The sequence below is a fragment of the Vicugna pacos genome, chromosome 13, assembly GCF_048564905.1.
Source record: "Vicugna pacos chromosome 13, VicPac4, whole genome shotgun sequence".
Lineage (NCBI taxonomy): Eukaryota > Metazoa > Chordata > Mammalia > Artiodactyla > Camelidae > Vicugna > Vicugna pacos.
In genome coordinates this window covers 38,821,524-38,844,096 of record NC_132999.1, presented here as the reverse complement: position 1 = coordinate 38,844,096, position 22,573 = coordinate 38,821,524, and the positions used below count along the sequence as shown (strand labels likewise).

At 36.6% G+C, this 22,573-nt stretch overlaps 1 protein-coding gene across 1 annotated transcript in view; it reads left to right on the top strand.

Moving 5' to 3' along the window:
• Positions 1-4,103: 4,103 nt before the first annotated feature.
• Positions 4,104-22,573, top strand: part of RLF (RLF zinc finger) — a 71,725-nt gene continuing 53,255 nt past the window's right edge. The window contains exon 1 of the mRNA XM_072974689.1: positions 4,104-4,365. Within this exon, the coding sequence (XP_072830790.1) occupies positions 4,129-4,365 (237 nt within the window). The 5' untranslated portion in view covers positions 4,104-4,128. The remainder of the gene's footprint in view (positions 4,366-22,573) is intronic.

The window sequence follows — 22,573 nt, the reverse complement described above, 5'->3', positions numbered from 1 at the left end:
ACAGAGGGTTTGGTCAGCTCTTTAGAGGAGTTTTTCTATAAAAGAGAGCAAAGAAGTGGGACGGAAACTAGAAGAGGATGTGGTGAAGTCAAAGAAAGAATTTTGGTCTAATAACAGGGGACGTAACAACTGATGGTTCTGCATCTTCAGCCCACCCTCTCTGAAGCTGCACAATCATATATCCAAGTGCTTACCTGGTATCTCCATTTGGATGTCTCACAGGAGAATCAAACTTTTTTTTTTTTAAAAATGAGGTATAGTTGATTTATAATATTATATTAGTTTCAGGGGTACAACATAGTGATTCAAATTTTTACAGATTATACTCTGTTTATACTTATAAAATATTGGCTATATTCCCTGTGCCATATAATATATCCTTATAGCTTATTTATTTTATACACAGTAGTTTTTACCTCTTAATCCATTACCCCTATTTTGCCTCTTCTTCCCTCTCCCCACTGGTAACCACTAGCTCGTTCTCTAGATCTGTGACTCTGTTTCCTTTTTTTATATTCATCCCTCTGTTTTATTTTTTAGATTCCAAATGTAAGTGATAGCATACAGTATTTGCCTTTCTCTTATTTCACTGAGCATGATACCCTCCAGATCCATCCATGTTGTTGCAAATGACACAGTTTCATTCTTTCTTGTGGCTGAGTAGTATTCCATTGTACATATATACCACATCTTAATTATCTGTTCATCTGTTGATGAACACTAAGGTTGCTTCCAGATCTTGGCTGTTGCATAATGCTGCTATGAACACTGGGGTGCATGTATCTTTTCAAATTAGTGCTTTCGTTGTCTTTGGATATATGCCCAGGACTGGAATTGCTAGGTGATATTTTTAGTTTTTTGAGGAACCTCCATATGATTTTCCACAATGACTATACCAGTTTACATTCCCACCTGTGATTCTCTTTTAGGAGAATCAAACTTTACCTGTCCCAAACAGAACTCTTTGTTTGCCTGCCCCTCTTTCCCCAATCTGTTCTTTTCTAAACTTTTTTTTTTTTCCTCAGTAAGCTTCATCGCCAGTCATTTAAACCAATAGCCATGTAGCCATTCCAGGTTCCTCCCTTTCCCTCACTTCTCACAACCAACCCATCAGCCTGTTGGTTGTACTTCCAAAATGTATCCTAAATCTGTTCACTTTTATCATCTGAACTGCTGCAATAGCTTCTCTGTTTTCATTCCTGCCTTCCACCACTTACTCTGCATACTGCAGCCAAGCATGTAAATCAGATGATGTCATACCACCACTTAATGCTTTCCAGTGGTCACCTTTCACACTTTAAATCTCCACTGCTTAACTTATCTGGCCCTTTTCTCCTTCTCCAGCCTCATCTCCACCGCTTTCCCTCTCTTGCACCGTGTTCCAGACACACTGACCCTCTTTAATTTTTTAAAACCTAATTATTTGTATTGTAAAGATTTTTTTAAAAGCACAGAGAATAATATTACAACTATGTGTGCATTACCCAGCTCTAATACATTAATATTTAGCTACATTTGTCCATTCAAATGTAAACTACATGTTCTCCTCTGAATCTCTGTTATCTGGGAAAGTACTAAGCAGATAATAGGTGCTCAATGCAACTGATATGATTGATTGACTGAATATCTGCTTTGGGTTAAAAAAATTACAAATACAGTGAATGCTTCTTACACCTCCCTTACTCCTTCATTCCCCAGGGAACTGCTATTCTAAAGGTGATATGTGCCATTCTTCTGCAGTCCCTTATTTTAATATTTTTACTACTTCAGCATTTGTTTTCTGTGTTTTTAAAACTCTTAGTATGGAATAATATATATCCTTTGCAATTTTCTTTTATCATGCTTTATGTTTTCTATACTTATGTTAATATATGCAGTTTTAATTCACTCACTCACTAGCTGTACAATATTTCAGTCTGTGATTAAACTATAACTTGTTTATTCATCCCTCTACTGTTGAACATTTAGGTTGTTTCCAATATTTTATCATTATAAAATGTTGCAATGAATATCAGCAACATAGTGGCTAAGAGTTCAGATTCCGATAAAAAAGAACATACATTGTCATAACTGGAACCATTGCGTTGCGTTGTATACCAGAAATTAACACATTGTAACTGACTGTCCTTCAATTAAAAAAATAAGTCATATAGAGAAAAATTATCCCAGGTAGAAAGTTTGAACTGCAAGAAGAAAATAAGGGCAAATAAAGTGGAAATATATGCATAAATCTAAATAAAATTTACTATATAAAAAATAATATATGTATGTATAACTGAATCACTCTGCTGTACACCAGAAACTAACACAACATTGTAAATCAACTATACTTAAAAAACTAAATTAAAAAAGTTCAGATTCTGGAGCCAACTACCTGGGACTGAATTCTGGGCACATCACTTACTAACTCTGTCACTTTAGGCAAGTTACTCAAATTCTCTGTGCCTCTGTTTCCTGAATTGTAAAATGAGGATAATAATAGTATCTTTTCATAGTATTGTTTAGTAGGATTAAATGAATTAATATACATAAAGAATTTAGAGAAGTACCTAGCACATGATGATGATGATTACTATCATTATTATTAGGAATTGCTGAGTTACAGGACAAGTACATCTTTAACTTTATTATATATTACACATTCTTCTCCTAAGTGATGTAGCAGTTGATACTTCCACTAACAATATATAAATTCCAGTTTTCTAAATCCCAACACATGGTACTAATTTAAAATTTCTGCCAATCTGATGGGTATGAAATTATATGAAATTAGATCTCATTGTTATTTTAATTTGTACTTTGATAGTTACAGTGAAGTTAAATATCTTGTCATGGGCTTTTTGGTCGTTCCAGTTTCTTTTTTGGTGAGCTACCTCTTTATATCCTTTCTCTACTTTCCTATTAGAGTGTTTGCTTTTTTCCTTTTGACTTTGGGAACTTTGGGAGATATTAATTCCTTGATGGTTACATATGGTGAATATTGCCTGGTCTTCATCTTGTCTTTGTGTTCCATCTTTTAAAACTTCTGCTATTAGACATGGATGGACCATACTAAGTGAAGTGAGCAAGAAAGAGAAAGAAAAATATCATATGATGTCACTCATATGTGGAATAGATATTACAAAATGACACTAATGGACTCATCTACAAAACAGGAACAGATTTGCAGACATACTAAATAATCCTATGGTTACCAGGGGAAAGGGGTGGGAAGGGATAAATCTGGGAGTCTGAGATTTGCAGATGTTAACCACTAAATATAAAAATTGATAAAAAACAAATTTCTTCTGTATAGCATGGGGAACTATATTCAACAGCTTGTAATCTTTAATGAAAAAGAATATGAAAACAAATATATGTATGTATATGCATGACTGGGATATTATGCTGTACATCAGAAATTGACACATTGTAACTGACTGTACTTAAATTAAAAAAAAAAACTTGTTATCGGAGAATTAAATTTTAATGCAGTAAATCTGCTTTACCTAAATTTTGCCTTATTGTTTGTGCTTTTTGGATCTTATTTAAGAAATTCTTTATTCTGATATCGTAAAGACATTTTATATTTTCCTTAATCCATCCAGCATTTATTTTTGGATAAGGTTTGAAGTAAAAATCCAATCCACAAGGAAAAAAAAAATGTTCCTGCGCCATTTACTGAAGAGTCCATCCTTCTCCTACTGACTTGTAATGCCCTCTCTGTTATAAACCACGTTCCCATGGAGCTAGTCTTCATTTCGACCTCAGAACACTTGCTTATTTTCCTTCTATTGGGGATGGCTCTTCTCAGGGCTACATTTCTCTCGTTCTTCATATCGCAGCTCAAATGTTATTCCCTCATATTCAGATTGTGTCCGCAGGTATGTTCGGCTGGGTGACCCTCACGACTTTAAAAGGTCTGTAAGGACTGCACTGGGAAGGAAACCCTGGCCAGCTGTTGCCAGGTTGTTGCCAGGGCGGCCGCCCGGGAGGCCGTGGAGGGGAGGAGCATCCCGAGTCCCAGTGACGGATTCCGGCGGGCGCCAGCGTCGCCCAGTTGTGCGTCACCACGCGCGGTCGGCCGGGGGCGGGGCCAGGGCTGAGTCACGTGGCTTGGTTGCCTACGCGCTGCTGGGCCGTGGGAAGATGGCGGACGGAAAGGGAGACGCCGCCGCCGCCGCCGGGGCTGGGGCTGAGGCTCCGGCTCCCGCCGGAGCCGCAGACGGACCCGAGACTGAGTCCATGGCTCGGGGTCACAGCCCCTCATCTCCGGCGCCGGGAGCCTCGGGACTGCGACCGTGTCTGTGGCAGCTGGAGACAGAGCTGAGGGAGCAGGAGGTGTCGGAGGTCTCATCTTTGAACTACTGCCGGAGCTTCTGCCAGGTGAGGGGCGGACTGGCTGGCTGAGGGCGGCGGGGCGGGGAAGTCAGGGAAGAGGCCCCGGATCCGTTGCTGCAGCCGGGGCCGGACTGAAAGGCGCCACCTCTGTGTCTCGCCGCGCCCCCGGGCCGGGAAGGCCCAGCTCGGAAGCTCGACCGCTGGCCCCCCTTCGCCACTGCCCGACTTTGGCCACCGCCAGAGCAGGTTGCGCTGGGTCAGACTGAAAGCTCGCAGGGCGCCGGCGGCTCCCTGGAGGGGCCGTGCCCTTTCGTCGTTGCCTGTCCCCCCGGCCGGGTGGTAGGAGCGCCATTGCCTCCTGAGGGATTTATTGCTCGTTCCTGCCAGATGATCCTTTTTTGAGTAGAATGCAGATCTCTAAATGGGAGAGCTTGTGTTTTCCTGAATAATTCGGAGATATATGATGGGGCCAGAGACTTATCTTCGGAGTCAACGTCTTCTGGGCCTCTAGAAGATGTGACAGTTGGCTTTGAAAGGCGTCTAGGGCTTTCTGTTTAAGAATTGTGAAGCTGGTTGGTTGGTTGTTGCTGCCTCCCCCTCACCCCCCAGACATTTAAGCTGTTCTTTCGCCTCTTCTATATTCCTTTGAGAATTGTGCTGCCAGAAATAAGTCTTATGATCCTTGTGGTGGTTATTAGGGTCTTTGAGTAGAAGAGGATTGGGAAAGACGTGGAGTGTGGTCTCTTTTGGCAGTTCTGTGACCATTTCTGTGCCATAGTGGGTCCTAACCTATGATTACATATTTCTTGGTATGTTTAGTTTCCCTGATCACTCCGAGATTTTTCTTTATAAATTTAAAGATGTGCTATTATTATTTCTACGTTTGCTTGTTTGTTCTAATCAGGTGTTGGAGCCACCCCTTTGCTTCTCACCTGGTGCACCTTAGTGCAAAACAATCGTAGTGTGTTGGCACTTGAGCTCTTAATGAGTAGTTGAGTGTTCTGAATAAATTGCGGTGTTCCAAAGTTACAATTTTGGGGGACAATTTGTTGTATTGGTCCGGAGGAGAATCAAAAATTGACTTGATTGATTGCTCTTCTCCCTCTTCTCTGCTGAGCCAGAAGCAATCTCTTTGAATGAATTTTGTCCTTGCTGATCTTTTCCATAACATTGTATCACTCCAGTTTTTTTTATGTCTACAACCTGCAACCTTTCCCTGCCCTATGAAGTACTAAGGTGTTCTTTGCGTCTTCACTAGCAGTGAACATTTGCTACATATATTTATTCTACAAACTTTTACTGACTTCATAGGATGGTGCCAGACAATATCAAGTGCTGAGGAAACATGAATAAGATGGCACCTACCCTTGATGAGCATACAGTTGGAAGGGGATAGTAGAAATAACAGGATTGCCAATGCAGTTTTGATAATGATGGGAAAGGGGACGTTGTAGAGACACTGGTGAGGGGACGCCTAATGGGAACCACTGTTAACTAGTAAAAATAAATTTAAAGGTTAACTATAGGTTGTAATATATACTTAGAAGTAACTGGGAGAGGGCACTTTAGATTGGGTGGTCTGGGAAGGCCCTGCTGCTGAAGGCTGAAGGGTTAAAAATGAGTCGGAAATTTCGGGGAGGGAGGGGGCATTCTAGTGCCCAAGGTAGAGACGAAAAGGAAAACAGTGCTTTGGGAAAAGAGGGAGCTGATTGGACCAGGATTAGTGAGGGAGGAGAACAGAACCATGGGTTTTGGGTAAGCCTTTTAAGCCTGAGTTGTCTTCCTAAGAAGGATGAAAAGAATGGTTTTAACCAGACAACTTGAAGCTTGTCAGAGGATACCTTATATATATCCTGCTTTATGCTTAGTGCTTGCAGCTGCAATTTTATTTTAATGTCTTAGTCTTAGTGACACCTGTAGATTTGAGAGCACTGAAATACTTTAAAAAGAAAGTACATTTGTAATTTGTCTACTTTATGAAGTTTTTTTGGCCTAAAAATTTCCCAAAACATTTTTTGCACTAATAAATGAAATAAAATGAGTACTTGTGACAGTATGTTGTGATAGAAAGCACATTGGATTGGGAGTTAGTTGGTTCTTAATTGTGACTCTACAACTTATTAGCTGATAACCTTGGGCAAACTGTGACCGTGAGATTATATTTTGTTTTCTGACCTTTATCTTGTAAGGCTTTATGTGAACAGTAGAACCGAAAGTTTATATTCACCTCTTCACAATATTTTTCACAATATTTTTGTCATATTTTTCTTGTAGCCCAGATACACCAGACACAGGAAAAAATGTATAAATTTTGTGATGAGGTATGGGTATTTCACCATCCAAATTTGATTGAACAGCTTTTGGTTTCACATTTGCAAGGCAGAATAAGTTATTCATCTACTGATTTGTGTCTGTGCTTGACATTGCAATGAGTGGCGGAGATGGGAACCTGCCCTCTAGGAGCACCTAATGAATGTGTAAAAAGAGATAGTGGTATTATATTGTCATAAAGGCCTGACCTGTGCTCTCTGGGATGCTTAACTGCCACAAAAGTATTTTCATCATGTGTTTATTGTAGAGCTATTGTCTTAGAGACTTACATTGTGCCAACTAGATCCTGCAGCAGGCTGGGACCATATTCTCTCCATCTCTTGTAGCACTTAAAAGAAATGGATCTGCCTTTGGAATTGCACCAAATCAAGAAATAAACTAACATATGAAAGGATAGAGAAGCTTGTTTCGTTCTGGGCATGTTTTCAATTTTCGGAAGTTTGTGAAGATGATCAAAATGAAACTTCATAAGTAACAGTTACCAAGAAAATGATATTTAGATCAAATTGTATTCAGGAAAGATTTGTATTCATTGACTATGGGATATGGGTTTCGTTTTTTGGTTTTTTTTTTTCCTCTCCCTCAGTTCCTTTTCTAAAAACATTGTCTGCCAGACAGTGTGGATAAGATTAACTCCAGAAAACAGTCTTTCTTTGTTTTACTGAAAAATTGATGATATCCTCTCAAGTTCTTGCTGTATTTTGGGAACCAAGATTTCTGAAGTTTTCCAACTGGTGGTTCCATTTGTAACACAAATTTTGAAGACTTTTTAAGTAGACTTTATTAACAAATTTGAAATTATTGGGTGAATGATTATACTTTGGGAATACCAGGGAAAGTAGTTTTATGAATAAACCTTGTTTATGAAACACTTTTAGTTCTGGACTGACAGTGACTTTGTACATTTTTAAATGTTAAAGTAGGTAAATACTGCATGTATATCAGTTCTCACTAGATTAGTGATTGTGAGTACAAAGGGTTAAGTCAGATAGGCCTACTGATTTCACCATTTAAACCAACTATCTGACCTTGATGAGCTTGTTACTTTCTTTAAACGTTAGTTTTCCATTTGCAAATGTAATAATAATAGTACTTACTGTTCTCTATGTAAATACATTGTTGTGTGGACTAAATAAAACAATCTCTAAAAAACAAAGCCCCCAGAACTGTCTGAGTTATCCAGATTTCTTGGAATAACAAGTCTTCACAGCCTTGCCCCCAGGTTGCTTTTCAGCTCTTACCTAGCCAATCCCATCACCCCACTCCTCCTCCTCTTACTTATCCAGGAATACTTTACTTGGAGTCCATGGAACAAAGTGTGACATCACTTACTCTTGTGATTAAAATTTTGCCTGTGAATTTCCAGGTGCATTATTTTGGGAAAGATGATCTTAATTTTCATTTGATTCTTCAAGATTCAAGCACATGTTAGGCTTTCAGTAAATATTTCCCAAGTGACTGATCTCCAAAAGGATAGAATTACTGCTTTAACAAGATCTATGTTTTTCCCTTTCATTGTGCCGTTCTGTCCTTTTCTCTCATTTTCTGTATGGCAGATTTTCCTTCTTTAGAGTCCAGGGCAAATGTCACCTTGTCTGTGAAGCTTTTTTCGATTTTACTGGGTAGATTACCTCTTAGTTGTTTGTGTTCTTTTGACACCTTGCACATAACCTATGGTTTTAACTGTTTTTCTTGTTGCTGTCTTGGTTCAGGCTTCATAATGTCCTGTTGCAGCAGCTCTTCACTAATCTCTCTTGCCTTCTGACTGGTCTAAACTACAATCCATTTTGATCTTCTTTCTAAATTATAATCTTGTTATTCCCTTTATTCCCTAAAATTCTTCAATGATCTTCAAAGGCCATAAAATTCAGACTAATTAATCTGGCATGTAAAGCCTTTTTGTGTCTGGAGATGCCCAACTTCCCACTTTTTGAGGGGGGGAATCTACCTTCACCCCATTATTCATCTCTCAGTCTACCTGGTTAACCCCAGGGTCCTCCCTTCCCCATCTCCTTCTTTGTCCTTTAAGAGCTTGCTCTAATATTAAGTCTCTTAGAGCAGTTTCTGATTCCAGAAGATGGAATGAGATGATTCTTTCACTTAGAATATGTACAATAGCACTTTGTACATATGCATGGTACCTGAATGTTTATTTCCATGTTTGTCTCTTGTATTGACTAGCCAAAAAGAGCTTGTTTAGTCTTTCCATATTCTTGATACCTAGCAATTAATACAATGCTTGGCCCACAAAACCAATTTGTTGAATGAATTGTATTTTGGGAACTGAATGATACACCCAAGAGATGAATATTTCAAAAGGAACACCTAATGTAAAATCTAGTATGTTAAGAAGCAATTTTACTATAAGAAATTACTGTAAAGAAACAGTTTGGGAGATTTTGGTCATTTCTTAGAGACATTACTTACCAACTTAGCTTACATTCATGTAATAAGATATACTTTTACATATTGGAATGTGTGGTAGTGTTGTTGGAGGGAGAAAATAGGAGGCATTATATAGTATTGAGGAAGAGTTAGTGGTCTAATAGGACAACAGTTTGGAGATGTTGAGATAGGGAGGATCAGTCTTCCTAACTCCCTGAGGTTGGTGGCCATGAAGACTCTTGAGCGTTCCCACTTTCATTTATTTCTTTTAAAGAGTTTTTATTAAATGCATTACCTTTTCTTCTTGTGCTCCCTTATCTTGGGAGATGTCTAAATTGAACCTAGATGGCAGGTAATTGTAATAGCAAAAGCTAACTTCTTAGTGCATATGACCAAAACATATTATAAATGTGACCTGTGAAGCAGTGGGAACTTTGGGTGCTGTCATTTACTGTGGTACCACCCAGTTTCTTGTTGCATACTATGGCCCCTAGTGATTTCTGTGTCTACCTGTGGATCATGCTCTTCTGAACAGTGTTCGTATAAAATTAAAATAGAAAATACCACTTATTTCAAGCCTGCAGAGGCACTGGTAAGCTAAAATGTGCTTTGTTTTCATTCAGTTCTAGACACTTGTCACCTCTCCCAGAGGCCTTCCTTGACTATTTTATCTAAAACAGCACTTCCCCATCTTTTTCCAACTCCTTACCACGGCTTTATATTTCTTTTTATTACTGACTGCTGTCTGGTATGTCTGTCTGTATCCCCGTCTGGAGTATAGGCATCACTAGGGTGTTGATTGTTTTATTTACCCAGGGCCTAGACTAGTCCCTCGTGCTTAAATGGCTACTCAGTCAGTAGTTGTTGATCTTTTATCTCCTCCTTTCTGAATCCCTGACTAGACTTCTTGAGAGTAACAAGCAAGTCTTACCTATCTTTGTCAAAAAATAAGGACTTTTTGGTCAACCAGTTTATGCTGCTTCCTAATAGGGGTGGGGTGTTACTGTTCTTTGTATGTTGATTAACTAAGAGTAGAACCTCATTTTAATTTTATTTAGGCTTTCTAAGAATGTCTCCTGATTCCTTATATTCCATAAATGTTTAAAGTAACAACTTTTTCAACAAGGTTTACTTAGCCAGATTGAAGTGTTTATTTTGGATATGACTGATACCATACTGTAAAACCTGAGCATCGATTTCAAGATGGTGTAAAAAAAATAGATTCCTTAAACCTTCATTGCTGACATAAGCCAATGTAGAAACCATGTGAAAAATTAGGCTGTTAAATTTGTTGAGCATCTTTTATGTATCAAGCACTTGGGTAGGTAGTGGTAATTTTCCTTTTAAAGATAGAAAACTGAGGCACAGGGAAATGAGGGAACTTTCCTAGGATCACACAGCTAGTAAGCTGCAGTGAAGTCTTTGATTCTAGAGCCCATGCTGTTTTTCTTATATCAGCATTTCCTAAACTGTGTTTTGTTCCATGAGCTATATGTACTTGTAAGCAGTTCTTGAAATAAGGACTGTATGTTCAGATAAGTTGGAGTAATGTTGGGGTGACTTTTTAAAATATAAGACACATTGGGAATCTCCTAGAGAGACACTGTGTTGTGCAGCATTAGCTAAACTTAGCATGTCTGAAACATTTAACATTTCGCCATGTTCTAAACCTTATATTAGAGTCCAAATCACATGCTTTTTTTCATTATAGTAAAGCTAATCACTATGATGAAGGGTTGATTGCCTTATGTTTCTGCACACCGCTGAGTTTTGATTCTCTGGTTTCAGCCTAAATGTGACTGTGATCTTTTGTGGGGTTTTTTTTTTTTTTTTTTTTTGGTAGAGGGAGGTAGTTAGGTTTATTTATTTGTTTATTTTTGGAAGAGGTACTGGAGATTGAACCCAGGGCCTTGTGCATGCTAAGCATACACTCTACCACTTGACCTATACTCTCCCTGACTGTGAGCTTTTTATTAAAAAATCTTCCCGCCAAAATTTTTGCAGGTTTTAAATTAAATACTGTCCCAAATGAAAAATATTTTAATGTATTATAATTTTTTGAAAGTTGAGAATGAATTATATTTTAGACATATTTTGGGTTCAAGTTTGTTCATCTACATTTATCTTTATTTCTGCAACGTAGTTAGCTTGGGATCTATTAATGTATTTGTCTATTTCTCCTCACTTTTATGTTACTCACTTTTATGATTTCTCTAATGTGTTTTTTTGAAGGCCTTCCTTGTCCTTTTTTGGGAGATCTAGTAGTTTTTTGTGCTGATGTCTGATTTCATGTTTTTACTCCTAAGGAAATAACCTGAGTCTGTCACATTGGCCAACAACAATAATGCCTTTTAATATGGACACTTACAAGAATTATTACCAGATACAATAGAATGAATGGCCTAGCTTGGGAATTGTATTTTTATGATATATGATTGTATAAAATAGGCATATTTTAATTTGTGATTTCCTTTTCTTTAATTTGCTTTTTCATATGTGTGTTTAAAATATATGATATTTTGAAGTAATAAAAGTACATATGTACTTTTGTTTGTTTGTGACTCCAAACTGATACATGCTCATTCTAGAAGCTTGACAAGATATAATCACCCAAGCAACTCATGAATACATTCTAATTGTGAAAAATTAGAACAGTGCAAAAGAAGAGAGAGCAAAAGATGGAAACTGTGTCACATGCCCTGTACTTCAGTACTACGTTTTCCTGGGTTAACGGTTTGGGAATGTATACTTACGGAATTTTTCTATATGATATGTACTGGTTTTGGAAGAATAGTGTCAAGCTTATATACTAAAACTTGCTTCTTTCACTTAATATTTTTCATGTGGAATACACACACAGTTACTGTATTTTAAAAACTGCATAGTATTCCATTGAAAACTGCATTGATTTTAAATTCTGCAAGTAACAAAACTGTCTTCAACACTCTTCATTTAAAGATTTTTTTAAACTATAAAAGCAATGCTCAAGGCAAAATATATAAAGCTATAGGAAGTTTCAAGGGAAAAGTAAAAGCCCTTTTCTGCCTTTATTCCCTCCAGTCACTCCCCAGAGGAGTTAATAATAGTGTCTTGTGTATTCTTAGAAACTCAAATACACATTCTTCTGCAATTTCCATTTTAATTTAATATATTGAGGACAATTTTTCTTTATCAATACATGTTGAACATTACCATAATTAAATAATCTGTGTTCTTTTTTTATTGTTATCACAGTGTTGCAGTGACTAACCTTAAACATTAAACATTGGTTATTTATATCCATAGCTTAAATTCCTGGAATTGAAATTACCAAATTAAAGAGAATGTTTTTTGAAATTTTGATAGATATTGGCCTACAAAAAATTATATATGTACTTCTACCAAAAGTGTTATGAAGTCCCTGTTTCACTATATTCTTGCCAACCCTGGTGTTACTGAACTTCTTAATATCTGCCAGTCTGATAGCGGCAAGAAATTTCTATCATACTATTATATTAACTTGCACTTTAACAGCAATTGTGTATTTTTTCATGTGTATTAGTTTACTGCTTTCCCTGTGAGGTTTGTCTGCTTTTTAAACATACTTCTATTTTAAAACATTACTAGTTAAAAGTCGTAAAAATTTGATTGTGTCTCAGCATTGAATATGACTTTGTAACTTTGATTCCATGCGCTTGAGGTTCTCCAGAAGCAGAACGTAGTGTGGAGAGTTCGTTGCAGTCTAACCTGAAGCCATTGGAATGTGTGATACAATTTAGTGATTGATTATTGCTGTGTGAGATTTGTCAGTGTACTCATTTCCAACAAACATTTATTGATTGTTGCTACTTTGGGGAGATTTTGGAATCTTTGGGAAGACTAAGTCATAGCAGAATCACTGGAAAGACCCTAGTGCTTTCCATCAGTTATTTTTTTCTTATGTTGTTATCTTTGTAAGTTTTCAAATAAAGTGTCACTGAATGGATGTATTACCTTGGGCCAAATCAGTTTATCATGGATCCTCAAATTATTGCTTAAGTGAGGTGACCTTTAAGATGTGATTCTCTTCCAAAAATTTTATAATTCTATTGAGAAACATATGCTAAGGATTATTTTCTGAGTCATCTCCAGACATTTGCCTTGTGCATCCTTATTGAAATAAATGAATATTAAATGTTTTATTTATGCAGTACTGATATATAGATTATAAGCAAACAGAGATATAAAAGAGATGAGACTTTTGAAAACTAATGTAAATAAAAGCTTCAGTATTATATTTCTGCCCCTTGATGAGTTATCATTTACCCTTCTAGGGTAAATGCCTTTCCTGGTGGAGACCAGTCTACTTAGCTGAAATTATTTGTTTACATTAGTTGTTATGCTCACTATTCTCACTTGGCTTTTTCCTTCATAGTGAAATCTTGATTTCAGTGTGTAAAGGACTTGGTAAATGAAAATGTTAAATCTAGAGCAAACGATACCATGAATTTCTAACATTAAATGTGGATAAAACATCATATTTGGTCAGTCTTATGTTTTATTGTCCTAAGAAATGGAGGACATATGCAATAGAAAGTAGATTTGAATTTAGGAGGTTTCACTTCAAATCTTCATTTACTCTTGTGACCTTGAACAGTCTCATGACCTTAAATCTTGCCTTGGGTTTATATTTTTGTGTATAGAATTGAGGTTAATAGAAACTTTACCCCCATAGGCGGCTGTGAGGATCAAATGGGATAGTATAACACTTAGCATAATTTTTGGTAGCTGCAGATAGGTACCCAGTATGCCAGTTTCTTTATTTCCTATCTTGAATATTGTTTTTTAAAAAATACTTAATGTAGCAAAGCTTTCCATTTTTCTGTCAATGTACAGCTCATTGAAAGAAAAAGGTAAGTTTCCTAAATGCTTACAAAGCATTTGTTATTATAGTTTTAGATTCAGAGAGTCTGTGATGAGCTTTGTAGACTGGAAGTGTATTTTACAGTAAATTACATTGAAGCAATATAGATTCCTTTTGTGGTTTATAGTAGGTATAATGGATTTCACCTGTTGCAACTATCAGCTTATTCTATATGAATTTTTTTTAATTAGTTTGAATGCTGGCTTTAACTTGATTTATTGTTTGGCATTTAAATTACATGTTTTATTAAGATATGCTTATCAAAAGTGATTTGAATTTGTAACACATTGGATTTGAGTCCTTGGGAAAAAGGTGGCCATGTTTTCATAAAATTGTAGAATCTTATGTTTGGGGGAAGAACTTTGAAGGTTATCTAGCCCATTCCCTTTCCAGCTTAAAACGTGTAGGGTGGAAACTCCCTCACAGTTGAGGATGTTAGCCTAGGATCAGAATAATTATAATACCAATATTACGGGATATTATATGATAGCTATAATATCAGTAAAGTGCTGAACTTTGACATATCTATTTGCTATCAAACAAAATTCAAGACTAGTGTTACCATTGTAATCTGATGTGAACACCCTTGTAAAAAAAATACTATCTAGGCATTTCTTTTTCAAAATTCCCACAAGTGCAGTTTGGTCAACATTATGCTGTTCTCCTTCTTTACAGGGTTTGAATGAAGCAGTGAGAACTTGGAGTCAAATCTAGTTAGTTGAATTTGTTTTAATATACAGGTATATTCACTCTAATCAAAGATATGTATCTGAAAAATTAAACTTCAAAAATAAGTCAGCAAATCTATTAGTGCAAATAATCAAAGCAAATAATGAGAGGATACCTCCTGTGTGCTACTCAGTGTGCTAGGTTCTGGTTAACAGTGATGAAAGAACATGTGGTTCTTGCCCTCTGTGAGTTTATTATCTAGTGGAAAAGATAAATATTAAGCAATTTTTCCTATTGCATTTATTATTGACAAAATAGAGCATTAGTCAGTGTTTGATGATTATGTGTATTTATTCACCTTCCAACTAGTTTATCCTTGGTTAACAGGAACATAAGGAAAACAATTCCCATGTCTGACTACTGCATTATAATTTTGAGGTCTGACATAAATGGTTTTGAATAAGCAGCATTAATACTCTTTCCAGTTGGTATAGATTACAGAGAAATGATTTTCCATGCAACTTTCCTATGATTAGCTTCATTGGTGTTGGTTGCCAAGCTAAAAATTTGAAGCAAGTGTGTGATTAAGAAGGGAAGACCTTAGTAATTTAAGGAGAGCAGGAATGCCAGGAATCCATCTTGTATTGGATGAGGGCTTTTATAAGATAATTTAGGTTTGGAAATGCCAAAAAATAAGTATCCCTTGAACATTTCAGAGCCATAAAACATTTGAGCATAGGAGATTATTACAAAGAATTAGAAAGCTTTTGTTGATGTATTTATGGCATATGTACCAAATTGTATTTATCGGGGTTATTTGGGAATAGGTATTGGTAGTAGAATTAGATGGAACACAGATGTGATCTTTCACTTCTTTATTGCATATAAAATTTTAAAGTGGTAGAATTATGTGTGAATTTTACTTTTTTTGTATTTCTGTATTTTTTCAAATAAAATTTAAATAAGCAAAAAGATAGTGCTATATGTATTGATATGAAAGGATATCCAAGTTCTGTTGTTTAAAGAGAAGTTAGAAAACTATAGTATCCCATTTTACAAAACAATGTATAGAAACAGTTTTGAAAGGCAGTCACTAAGGTGTTATCATTTGTTGAATTTCAGTGAAGAATAAGTGGGACATTATCACTTTATGTTTCTTGTGATTTTGTATGGTTGTACTCATGTTACCCTTTTAAATTAATTTTCATTTTATCAGCTTATGCTCCAGTGCTTGTCTTTGCTTCTTTCCTTTGTTAGAGCTTGTTTCCTGGCCCTCATGTTTTTGTCTTATTTTACTGCCCTGTTTTGGGTGTGGGGGAACACCCTCTAGTAGCTTCCTGAGGAGGGCTCTCGTCTCTCTTGATTGTGTTAGTTAGGCTAGGTATAGTAATCTGGGTTGAAAATCACTTTTGCTCAGAACTTTGAAGTATGTTACTTAAAAAAAAAAATCAAAATTTTTCTAACATACAAGTTGTAAAGAATGTACTAAAATGAACACAACCTAAGAAATAAAATGATTGAAGCTACCTATGAACCTTTTCACAAATACCGTCTACCTCCTGCCACCATCCTGACTTTGGTATTTAATCATTCTCCTGCATCTCTCTATTTTGTATTTTGTGTATTTAATATAATGTGTAGTATTATTTTGTATGTTTTCCAACTTAAATGGTATACTGTATGTATTGTTCTGAAACTTTTTGAATTCAACATAGTGTTTTCTAAGATTTATCTATTTTGGTATGTATAGCTTTGATGCACTCATTTTCACTGGTGTATAATATTTCATTATGTAAATATATCAGAGTACATCTGTCCATTCTTTTATTGATGGATTTAGAGACATTCATATAAACTACCCGGGTGGATAGCTTTCCAGTATATCTTTATACACGGTTGTAAGGATTTCTTTAGGGTATATGCTTACAGTGGTATTGCTGGATTCTTATATAGGGCTGTCTTCAGCTATAATAAATACTGTCAAATTATTCTCAAAGTATTTGTAGCAGTTAATGCCATTTATCAGTGTCTTAAAGTTACCATTGCCCCACATTCTTGCCCAATACTCATGTAGTCAGACAGTTTAATTTTAGCCATTTTGTGGGTAGACTGTGGTATCTCATTGTGGTTTTAATTTTTTTTTGTTTCCTTGTGAGGAGTTGTTTATCTTTTTGGTTATATTTATTGTTATTCAAATATCCTCTTGTGAATTGCCTTTTCTTATTTCTTGCTCATTTTTCGTTTGGGTTGTCTTTTTTTAAATTTATATATTTATTTTATAGTATCATATTATTTAAATTAAAGTATAGTTGAACAATATGATGTTACAGGTATACAATATAGTGATTCACAAGTTTTAAAGGTTATACTCCATTTATAGTTATTATAAAATGTGGCTTACTTTATACCCGATAGTTTGTACCTCTTAATCCTCCACCTCCACCTTGCTCCTCCTCCTTCCCTCTCCCCACTGGTAAACAGTAAGTTCCTTCTCTACATCTGTGAGTCTGTTTCTTTTCTGTTATATTCACTAGTTGTATTTTTTTTAGATTCCACATGTAAGTGATATCTTACAGTATTTGTCTTTCCCTGTATGACTTATTTCACTTAGCATTATGCCCTCCAAGTCCATCCATGCTGTACACCAGAAACTACTACATTTTAAATCAACTGTACTTTAATCAAAAAGGAAACAGTGATCCAACCCATTTAAGATACAGGCAGAAGAACTGAACAGACATTTTTCCAAAAGAGGATGGCCAGCAGGAACATGTAAAGTTGCTCAACGTCACTAATATCAGGGAAATGCAGATCAAAATCACAATGAGATATCATCTCACACCTGTCGGAATGGCCATCGTCAAAAGGAACACAAATAACAAATATTGGTGAGGATGTAGAGAAAAGGGAACCCTTGTACCTTGTTGGTGGGAATGTAAATTGGTGCAGCCACTATGGAAAACAATATGGAGATTTCTCAGAAACCTAAAAATAGAACCACCATATGGCCCAGCAATTCCATCCTGGGCAAATATCCAAGAAAAACAAAAATGTTAATTCAAAAAGATACACACCCCCCACTATTAACAGCAACATTAAAATTGCCAAGATATAGAGGCATCCTAAGTGCACATCAATAGATGAATGGATAAAGAAGATGTAGCATATATGTGCAGTGGAATACAACTCACCCATAAAAAAGAGTATTTTGTCATGTGTGGCCCTTTGTTCACTTTTTTTTTTAATTTCAAAAGCCAGAAGAATTTTGTAACTGTCATAAACATTTCCATTGCATCAAAAACAACAAAATACCTAGAAATAAACTTAACCAAGGAGATTGATTACCTGTACTCTGAAAACTGTAAAACATTGATGAAGGAAATTGAAGACAATACAAAGAAGTGGAAAGCTATCTTGTGCTCTTGGGTTGAAAGAATCAACATTATCAAAATGGCTGTACTACCCAAAGCAAGTTACAGATCCAATGCAACCCCTGTCAAAATAATCATGACATTTTCACAGAACTAGAACAAACAATTCCAAAATTAATGGAACCATAAAAGACCCTGAATTGCCAGAGCATTCTTTTCTAGGTCTTCTTTCTCTCTTTCTTATTTTTGTTCTCTTTTCTTATGATTTGATGACTAGAGAAGTTCCTTAAACGTTTGTTGTAAAGTTGGTTTGGTGGTGCTGAATTCTTTTAGCTTTTGTTTATCTGTGAAGCTTTTGACTTCTCCCTCAAATCTGAAGGAGAGCCTTGCTGGATAGAGTATTCTTGGTTGTAAGTTGTTCCCTTTTGTCACTTTAAATATATTGTGCCACTCTCTTCTGGCCTGTAGAGTTTGTGCTGAAAAAATTAGCTGATAATCTTATGGGAGTTCCCTTGTATTGTTATTTGTTGCCTTTCTCTTGCTAATTTTAATAATTTCTCTTTGTCCTTCATTTTTGTCAATACTTTGTGCCTTGGGGTGTTCCTCTTTGGGTTGACCCTGTCTGGAAGTCTGCTTCCTGGACCTGGGGAACTGTTTTTCCCAAGTTGGGGAAGTTTTTGGTTATCATCTCTTCAAAAATTTTCTCAGGTCCTTTCTCTTTTTGGGACCCCTGTAATGTGACTATTAGTGCATTTCATATTGTCCCAGAGTTCTCTTAAACTATCCTCATTTCTTTTCATTCTTTTTTCTTCTCTTCTGCCTTAGTGATTTCCACTAATCTGTCTTCTAGCTCACTGATCCGTTCTTCAGCCTCATTTAGTCTATTCTTGGTTCCTTCTAGTGTGTTACTTATTTCAGTGATTTTATTCTTCAACTCTGGGTATTCTTTACATTTTCCATCTTTTTGCTAAAAACTTTGCATTGTGCATCTATACTCCTGTTGAGTTCTCTGAACATCTTTGCCATCATTACTTTAAACTCTTGGATAAGTTGCCTATCTCTTCATCACTTATTTCTTCTTCTGAGGTTTTGTCTGGAAGATACTTCTCTGCCACTTCATATTGTCTATCTTTCTATTTGTATTTTTAGGTAGATTAGTTACGTTTTCGACCTTGAAAAAGTGGTCCTCTGTAGGAGACATCCTGTGCGTCCCAGGAGTACACTCCTCTCTTGTCATCCAAGAGCTGGGTCCAGCTGGTTCCAGAGTAGAGTCTGGCCTGTGTTTGTGGATTCCTTCCACAGGTTTAGGATTGTTGTTTTCTTATTTCTGTTATCTGTCCCTGGTGGATGAGACTGGACTAGAGACTTATGCGGGTTTCCTGGCAGGAGGATCCGGTGCCTGCCCACTGCTGGGTGAAGCTTGGTCCTGGATCTCTGGTGGGTAGGGCCCTGTCTAGAGGTGTGTGTGGCTTAGGATGTCTGCTGATGGAAGGGACTATGTTCCCACCCAGTTTGTTGTTTGGCTTGAGGCTTCCCAGCCCTTAAGCCTACAGGCTATTTGGTCGGGCTAGGTCCTTGTGCTAGTGATCCAGTCAAGGTATCAGCCTCCAGGAAAGCTCATGTAGACGAACACTCCCAGGATGTTCACCAGAGCTTTTATGTCCCCTAGGTGAGCCTCAGTTGTCCCCAGGTCCTCCAAAACCAGCTGCCAAGTCTGGCCCAGGTTCCTATGAAATCACTGCCTCTGCCCTTGAACCTGGTGCATGCGAAATTCTGTATAGGCTTCCCAAAAGAATGAAGTCTCTGTTTCTCCCAGTCCCACGGGGCTCCTGGAGTTAAGCCCCACTGGTCTTCAAAACCAGATGTCCTGGGGTCTCGTCCTCCTCCCAGTGCTGGAGTGGAACCCCAGGCTGGGGAGCCTGATGTGGGGCTTAGAACTCTCACTCCTGTGGGAAGGCCTCTGTGGCTTAATTGTTCTTCAGCTTGTGGGTCCCCCACCTTTGGGGGTATGGGACCTGATCATATCACAATCATGCCTCTCCTGTTGTCCAGCTGTGGTTCCCTGTTTATGTTTCCAGTTGAAGATCCTTTTTGGTAGGTTTCCAGTCTCTTTTTTTTGGATGGTTGTTTAGCAATCAGTTGTGGTCGTGAGGAAAGGAGAGCTCGTGGTCCTACTACTCTGCCATCTTGACCGGAAAAACTGGGTTGTCTTTTTCTTAACAGTTTTAATGAAATTATGTATTCTAGACATGAATTATTTGTTGGTCATTACTTTAGAATTATCGTCTCATCAGTTTATCCTTTCACTTTTTATGTTATCATTATGCACAGAAACTTTACATTTTTTTCTGTAAAAATAAATCTGACATTTGAAAGATAAAATTTATTAAAGTTCTCTTTATGATTTTGTCCATTTGTCTTTAAAAAAGTTTTATTGAGATATAATTGACATACAATAAACTGCTCATATTTGAAATGAATAATTTGATAATTTGAATAATTCATACCCATGAAACCATATTCAAGATGTATATCCATCACTCCTAGAAGTTTCTTCCTACCCCATTGTATTTCCTCCTACACGTCCTATCCTCATTCAGCTGTCCTTCTATCTCTATAGATTAGATTGCAGTTTTTAGGATTCTACATAAATAAAACTACTGTCTCTTTTTGGTTTCTTTTACTCAGTATAATTATTTTGAAATTCATTTATGTTGTTATATATACTAACAATTCCTTTTATTGATAATTATTCATTGTATGGTTATGTAATAATTTGTTCATTCACCTGTTGATAGAGTTGGCTTGTTTCCAGTTTTTGTCTTATGCAGACAAAGCTTCAGTGAACATTCATGTATGGGTCTTTGTGTGAACAAATGCTTTCTCTTTCTCTTGGGTAAGTATCTAGGTGAAATGGGTGGGTCACATGTCCGGTTTTTCAGAGTAATTGTATCATTTTACATTCCTATCAACAATATATGAGAGTTCTTATTTTCCACCTTCTGATCAACACTTGGTGTGACCAGTCTTTTTTTAATGGAAGTAAAGTCAGTTTACAATGTTGTATCAATTTCTTATGTACAGCATAAAGTTTCAGTCATACGTATACATACATATATTCTTTTGCATATTCTTTTTCATTATAGCTTACTACAAGATATTGAATATAGTTCCGTGTACTAAACAGTATAAACTTGTTGATTATCTACTATATATATAGCAGTTAGTATCTGCAAATCTCAAACTCCCAATTTATCTACTGCACCCCCCTTCCCTCCTGGTAACCATAAGTTTGTTTTCTATGTCTGTGAGTCTGTTTCTGTTTTGTAAATAAGTTTATTTGTATCTTTTTTTTTTTTTCAAGATTCCACATGTAAGTGATATATGGTACATACATGTTTTCTCTTTCTGGCTTACTTAGGATGATGATCTCTAGGTCCATCCATGTTGCAGCAAATGGCATAATTTTATTCTTTTTTATGGCTGAGTTGGCCAGTCTTTTTAATTTTAGCCATTCTAAAACTAGTGGCAGCTCATTGTGATTCTCATTTGCATTTCCCTAATGACTTACTATATTGAGTATTTTTTCATGTGCTTATTTACCAATCGTGTATCTTCTTTGGGAAAGTATCTTTTCAACTCTTTTACACATTTAAAGAAATAGATAGCTTGTTTTCTTATTGTTGACTTTTGAGAGGGGTGTGTGTGTATTTCTGAACCCTTGCTCTTTACTGAATGTATTTTTTTTTCTTTTTTAAATGTGGCTTAGACCACAAAGGGTAGACAGATTGGGAATGGTGATTTGTATCACTTTTAAGTTATGCACATTCTGCCTCAGGTTCACTTGGGGTCTCTGGTGGGAACACCTTTGGCTGTGAAACATTCCATTGTGGTGATGTGGGCATGGGGAAAGCCTGAGGTGCTCTCCACCAGCTTAAAGAGCGCAGATCACAACAAAGATGAACTGAGGCAGAACAACATGCTGGCTGTCACATTCTGAACAGAACTGTTGGTGAACTCATGTGAGATCCGTCAAGAACTTCAAGGAAAAACTGGGTGAGACATTAACAAGAAAGAAAAGTCCTACATTACTAAATGGGCACAAAGGCAGCCGAGCCATGGCTTGTTGGTATGTGTTCACCTAGGCTGTGGTTTGCCTTTTTATTCTCTTAACAGTGACTTTTGAGTAATACGAGTTGTTAATTTGGTAAGTTCAATTTATAAACTTATTCTTTTGTCAGTTATGTTTTTCATGTTATATCTGAGAAATCTACCTAACCCAAGAGCACAAAGTTTTTTCTGTGTTCTCTTCTAGAAATGTTAGTGTTTTAGGTTTTACATTTAGATCTATGATCCATTTGGAGTTAATTTTTGTGTATTGTGTGAGGGATGGGTGGAATTTTTTTCAAAAATATGAGTGTCTAAATGTTCTAGCATCATTTGTTGAAAGGAGTACTTCATCATTGAATTAAGAAATTGCCTTTGTACCTTACTGAAAATCTATTAGCCATATGTATGTGGGTCTAGTTCTGGACTCTCTTCTGTTCCATTGATCTATTTGCATACCCTGACGCCATTATTCCTCTTTTTAAGGCAAGGGGAGGAAGTGATTGGG